Source organism: Salpingoeca rosetta (genome assembly GCF_000188695.1).
Source record: "Salpingoeca rosetta unplaced genomic scaffold supercont1.14, whole genome shotgun sequence".
Lineage (NCBI taxonomy): Eukaryota > Choanoflagellata > Craspedida > Salpingoecidae > Salpingoeca > Salpingoeca rosetta.
Window position 1 is genome coordinate 933,914 of NW_004754920.1, and position 6,107 is coordinate 940,020.

Here is a 6,107-nt window from a genome sequence, read left to right on the forward strand (position 1 = left end):
ACACACACACACACACACACACACACACACACACACAAGCACACACACACATACACACACACAAGCACACACACACACACACAAGCACAAACACATGCATACGTACACACACACACACACACACACACACACACACACACACAAGCACACACACAAGCACACACACACACAGCGTCGCACCAGCACGGGTTTGCGGGTGCGAGGGTGGTAGGCGTGCACTCCCGTGTGAAAGGCACGCGGGTCCGGGCTGAGCATGGGAACATCGCGATCCGGGCGCCGCAGCTTGTTGATGTCCTTGTCGTTGATGACGGGGATTTCCCCCGTGCACTTGGACGTGGCGGACTTCTTGTTCGTCTCCGCCATCAGCTGCACAGACGGGCACGTGAACGGCAGCTTCATCGTCGCAGAGCGCTCGCTGTCATGATTCTGAAGCAACCCCACATAGCTGTCGCCGCCGGTACGTTGCTTGTGGAAATCAGCATTGGCACCACGGCCGCCTCCAGCGGGTGCTGCGGCTACCTGTGGCACCACTGTTGCTGCTGTCAACACAACAGCCGCGACGGCCACCACCAGCACAACCACCGTCGCCGGCACCACAGCCATCCCTCTGCTGGTCATGTGCAGACAGCAAAGCGGAAAGAGGAGGGAGGACAGGCAAAAGCACAACCCCTCAACAACCTGCATGCAGCACACACAACCGCGCGGTTCACGATTGCTGAGTCAGCACTTTTTCCACTGCCGTTTTTCTTGTTTGGTCGTGTCGTTGCACGTTTGTTTTGGGCGGTCAACTGCAACTGTCAAGATGGCGCGTCGCTCGCGAAGGTGTCGCATGCCGACCATGGCTGCCTGCTGTGCTCCCTGTGCTCCCTGTGCTTGCTGACCGCTGCCCTCCCCTCAAACCTTCCTTTGCTCTGTGCGTGTGCGTGTGTGTGTCGCAAGCAGGGCCAAGAAGGAGGTCAACTACGCCATGCTGGATGAGGATTACAACAGCGAAGGTGCTAGCTGCGTGAGCGTGCGCGTGTGTGTCTTCTGCATCCCTGTGTCTCTGTTTGTCTGCGTCAGCAATTCCCAAGAGGCTCACCACAACCACTGCTGGTGGGTCGCAGATGACTTTGCGCCGAGTGATGCCAGCGCAGGGAAAAAGTCCAACAACACAACACAGCCGTGAGTTGGTCCTGATGTGCTGCTGCTGCTGCAAGTCCTTGCTGTCAATCACACCTGAAGTTGTTGAGTTCACGCCCGGTTTTCCTGCTTCCTGTTTTCTTCACTCACATACGCTCACGCTCACGCTTGCACGCTCGTTCGACAAGCAGCAGCCCAACCAAGCCTCCGCGACGAAAGAGCGTCAACCCTCCCATACTGCCGTAAGTCAACGCATCGCTTCCTGCCAACACGCACGGCGAGCAGCGTATGCCCTGCTGCCATCAATCTCACACTGTGTTCATTCCTTTTTGTGCAGGGAGGATAACGACGAGGAAGCAGAGCAGCTCCGCAAGGCCATCGAGCTCTCCAAACAAGAAGCAGCGGTGCGTTGTGTGTATGTGTGTGCGTGTGTGTGTGTGCGTGTGTGTGCTTTGGTTGTCGTTTCCTTCCCCCGCCCCACGCTGCCTCCTCACGCTTCTTCGTTCTTTGGACACACTACAGAGTCAGGAGACGGCGCCTGCATCTGCGCTGCCAGTGCACCCCGCGTTTGTGTCAGGGAAGAGCAGCAATGAGAGCGGCACGGCGACAGCGGTGAGCGGCAGCAGCAGCAGCAGCACTGAGCAGCAGACCGACGATGGCGAAGCGACGCTGTCGTCACCGTCACAACAAAACGACACGGCAGCCACCGCAGCGACAGCTGCAGAGGGGGAGGCCGAGGAGCAGCCGGCAAAGGGGAAGGGAAAGAAGGCAGCGGCAAAGAAGAAGAAGAGCAGCAACTCATCCACGCGCAAGCGGAAGAAGAAATACGACGAGGATGACGACTGGGAACTGGAGGCGTTTGGCGGCGGCGGCGGCGGAGACGGTGTGTGTGTGTGTGTGTGTGTGGGTGGGTGTTTGTGTTCTGTGTTTGTGTATTTGTTTATTTGTGCGCATGTTTGTCTCCCTCTCCCTCTGTGATGATAAATGCCAGCCGGTTTTCCTGCGTTTGCCTGACGCATGTGGTTCGTCCATCCTCACTGCCCTCATCAACAGCCGGAAGTGACTTTGAACCAGACTTTGATGACTTGGACGATGAGGTGCGAGGTGCATCCATGTATCGCGTGGTCGTATGTCACGTGGTCATGTGATCGTTTGCATTGAGTTTTGTCTGCTTGCATGCACACTGGTAATGTCTGCTATGCGTCCACTCTCTGTTCTTGATCGTTAACACATGCCTTTTGCGCGTTGATGTGTGTGTGTGTGCGTGTGTGTCTGATTTGCAGGATTTTACGCTGGATGACTTTGACGAGAAACCAAAGGTAGGAAGATGCAGAGGGCGGCGCACGAAACAACGTTGAAAGAGCGAGACTTGTGGTGCTCCATCAACACACATACACACACGCACACTTACACGCACACGTACATCAACACACACACACACACACACTCACACTTATACATACACATCACACATTGCAGAAGAAGGCGAAGAAGAGCAAAGCAAAGGCGGCAGCACCGAAAGCGGCGGCAACGAAGAAGAAGAAGAAGGAGAAGACCCCCGCCAAGAGCAGCAAGAAGAAGACAACAACAGCAGCAGCTGCTGCTGCCGAGACAGAAACATCAGCGGGGACCGGTGGCGGTGACGCCGATGAAGTGACCACCACCGCCACCAATACCAATACCGCCAATACCACCACCACCACCACCACCAATACGACGACGACCACCACCACCACATCATCGCCATCGTCACCAGCGTCGTCGTCATTCACACCGCCGTCAGCGGCGGCAGCGGCGGCGGGTGCAGCGACGAAGAAGACAAAGGGAGCAGCGAAATCGCCCGCGAAGACACAGAAAACCGCAACATCAACACCAGCAGCGAAGAAGAAGAAGAAGGCAGCAGCAGCAACACCCAAAGCAGCAACACCCAAGGCAGCCACCGCATCCACGACTGCCGCTGCGTCTGTTGGTCTTCGTCGTGGCAGCAACGGATTCACACCGCCAGCAAAGGCGGGCTCGTCATCATCAACATCACCATCATCAACATCGTCCATTGCTCGCTCGCCGGCAGCGCGATCCGGCCTCTCGCGAGCAGGTGCGACAACGGTCGTGATTCATTGGATTGATTCATTGGTTGTTCTGTGGTTCTTCTCGTTCTTGTTGTTCTTCTTCGTGTTCTTGCTTTGGTTTTTGGACCTCACACCTTGTGTTCCCACCACGCCTCCCCACCCCTTAATCCTAACTGCCACCACCACCACCACTGGCATTTCACTGCAGGGCCGCGTGACTCGAACCCCTTGGGCGGGGTGAAGATCCCTGGAGGAAACGTCCGCTACCGCGTCGGCCTTTCTCGCCGCTCGCGCCCGCCCCCACTCCACTCGCAGTCGTGATTGCTGCTGCTGGTTGATGTGAGTCAGGTTGTTACGTAAACATGACTGGCCTGCTGTGATGTGTATGGTTCGACGTGAGTTACAGCGAGTGGCTGTGGCGCTGCTGATAATGGTGCAGCACAGCATGAACACGCACACGCGCACACATGATATGATGTCTTGTTCTCTTTCACTGTGGCTTTGTGCGTTGTTGTGGTTGCGTGTGCTTACGGTTGCACGTGTATTTGTGCCCCCTTGTGTTTTCTTCGTCTTAATTTTGCTCTCGATAAGTGACGTGCTTTTGTGCTTTTGTGTTTTGTGATTGCGTGTACGCGAAGTGAACAAACGAACGAACGAACCATCCAACCAACCAAAAGCACAAACCACGGACCCATGAAGTCACTAGTTGCTGGCAAGGGGTTGAAACCGATGGTGAGAATGAAGACAAGAAATGACCGAAGGAGGAATACCACACACGACACACACGACGCACACTCGGGAAAGAAAGACAGGGAACGATTGCACAATACGCACTTGCCCAAAGCAAACGCTCTCTCTCTTCTCTCCGCAATTCCTCTCCCTCTCGCTGTGTCTCACGCAGAAGCCAAACAGATGCACGACAGCGTGCACTGGAATCACTTGTCCTGCAAGCAATGGTGGTGATACAAGAGCAAGAGTTGTGTGAGAAACAGAAGTGGTGATGATGTGATGACAGGCGACAAGGCAGACTGCAAGCAAGACAAACACCGAGATTGCATTCATGCAAAGCAAACGCTCACACACACGCACAAAAAAATACGCACCGACTTTCCTGCGTGTTTGGGCTTGCCTACTGAGAAGGGCACGTATCTGTGCTTGATCATGTGCTGTGGGGAGGTGCAAGAAAAAGTGAGTGAGTGAGTGAGTGAGTGAGTGAGTGAGGGAGGGAGGGAGGGAGGGCGAATAAATTGACACACACACACACACACACACACACACACACACACTCTCTCTCTCTCTCTCTCTCTCTCTCTCTCTCTCTCTCTCTCTCTCTCTCTCTCTCTCTCTCCCTCTCTCTTACACTCCCTGACACACGAGACGGACCGCGATGCGCTGCTTCATGGAGACGACAAAGAGGAGGATGAAGTAGAGCACGAGGATGGGCCAGAAGACGGGCACGTCAAAGGCTTTGAAGAAGGTGGCAAAGAACGCAACAAAGATTGCCCGCTGTGCCATCACCCTGTTGTTGCAAATGCAGCACGCAGAGGGTGAATGGACGCCAGACCAGCCAACACACTGTACCTGCGGCAATGGCAGTTCACAACACACACAGACACACACACAAACATAGAGAGAGGAGCATCCACACAAACACACAGCACATGCACACACATATACGCAGACACAGACACAAAAACACAAACACACACACACATATACGCAGACACAGACACAAAAACACACACACACACACACACACACACGAAACCCCCACCCACACACACACACACACAGCTACGACGCACCAGAACTTCCACTCGGGCAGCCTGCGCACAAAGGGGCGGAACTCCTCGTCGCGCTTGGTCGGCAACGCGGCGTCGTCACCCGTGTCCTCAGATTCAATGTTGATGGCCGGGTCGAAGCGTGGCGTCAGGAAGGCAATGAGCAGGTTCAACAGGTAGATGCCCAGCGCATACGCGATGATGTACCACCCCTATTGGCCAGTTGTCAAGCCCATGTGCGTGCGCCAGAGCAGTGAGAGCCGTGTGGCAGCAGCATGCGTCACAGCAGCGGTGAGGCCAGAAGCAGGAACCACAACTCCGACAGCTTGGCAACAAACACACACACACACACATACACAGCTGCAAACATCACTCGCAAACGCAAGTATCGCAAACATCGGCATGTCACTACCTGAAGCACGAAGATGCGTGTCATGAACAGGACGAGCGAAATGACACTAAAAGCCCATCGCGGCGCAACCCACGGCGTGATCGAGTCCATGAAGAGCTGATACCGCTGTGTATGTGCGTATGCAGTGTGTATGTGTGTATGTGTGTGTGTGTGTGCGTGTAGTGTGTGTGTGTGTTTATATGTGTGCGGGTGGGTGTGCGTGTGTGCGCGCGTAGCATTCAAGCATGACCACGGATGCACAGGTCAGTATGCATCGCGACAGTGCCAAGCGAAGAAGCACAAGGAGGCACCCCGATCGCGCCGTTTGCACTTGCATTTGCATTTGCATTCCCCCCTCTCCCCTATCACGACACATCACATCACATACGATGCTGATGGTCTTGAACAGCATCGTCGTGAACGACGGCGCTGCGTCCTCTGTCGTTGGCTCCATCTTCGCTTCTGCTCTCTTGCTTTGTGCTGGCAGTGAGAGTGGTGTCAACGTTGGTTGGTTGGTTGGTGTGTTGGCTGTTGTGTTGGGATTTGTGGAGTGGCATTTCTCTAGGACAACTGGGTTATTAATAGGCCTTGGTGTGTGTGTGTGTGTGTGTCTGTGTGTGTGTGTGTGTGTGTGTGTGTGTGTGTGTCTCTGTGTGTGTCAGAGAGTGTCTGTGTGTGTGTGTGTGTGTCTGTGTGTGTGTGTGTGTGTGTGTGTGTGTTTGTGTGTGTGTGTGTGTGTGTGTG

The 6,107-nt window shown here is 54.8% G+C and overlaps 2 protein-coding genes across 2 annotated transcripts; one reads left to right on the forward strand and one right to left on the reverse strand.

The window, feature by feature from the left end:
• The first annotated feature begins 737 nt into the window (after positions 1–737).
• On the forward strand, positions 738–3,858 carry PTSG_06300 (uncharacterized protein). The gene is made up of 10 exons (XM_004993134.1): positions 738–822; positions 943–995; positions 1,107–1,164; positions 1,314–1,364; positions 1,460–1,526; positions 1,645–2,005; positions 2,176–2,219; positions 2,406–2,441; positions 2,602–3,217; positions 3,400–3,858. Exons 1-10 carry the CDS (start codon positions 803–805, stop codon positions 3,510–3,512), a joined length of 1,419 nt encoding a protein of 472 aa, XP_004993191.1. The 5' UTR covers positions 738–802; the 3' UTR covers positions 3,513–3,858.
• On the reverse strand, positions 3,720–5,919 carry PTSG_06301 (RER1 protein). Its single transcript, XM_004993135.1, has 6 exons — positions 5,752–5,919; positions 5,385–5,489; positions 4,997–5,184; positions 4,575–4,710; positions 4,295–4,357; positions 3,720–4,135 (listed from the first exon to the last, which is right to left on the reverse strand). The coding sequence occupies exons 1-6, from the start codon at positions 5,815–5,817 to the stop codon at positions 4,127–4,129; spliced, it is 567 nt and encodes a 188-aa protein (XP_004993192.1). The 5' UTR covers positions 5,818–5,919; the 3' UTR covers positions 3,720–4,126.
• Positions 5,920–6,107: the final 188 nt, after the last annotated feature.

Coding starts and splice junctions, on each gene's coding strand:
- PTSG_06300 (XM_004993134.1), top strand. CDS start 803: ATGGCGCGTCGCTCGCGAAG. Junction 1,365..1,459: donor GTCAACCCTCCCATACTGCC/GTAAGTCAACGC, acceptor CTTTTTGTGCAG/GGAGGATAACGACGAGGAAG. Junction 2,442..2,601: donor ACTTTGACGAGAAACCAAAG/GTAGGAAGATGC, acceptor CACACATTGCAG/AAGAAGGCGAAGAAGAGCAA.
- PTSG_06301 (XM_004993135.1), bottom strand. CDS start 5,817: ATGGAGCCAACGACAGAGGACGCAGCGCCGTCGTTCACGACGATGCTG. Junction 4,711..4,996: donor CTGCCCGAGTGGAAGTTCTG/GTGCGTCGTAGC, acceptor TTGCAACAACAG/GGTGATGGCACAGCGGGCAA. Junction 4,358..4,574: donor CCATGAAGCAGCGCATCGCG/GTCCGTCTCGTG, acceptor ACCTCCCCACAG/CACATGATCAAGCACAGATA.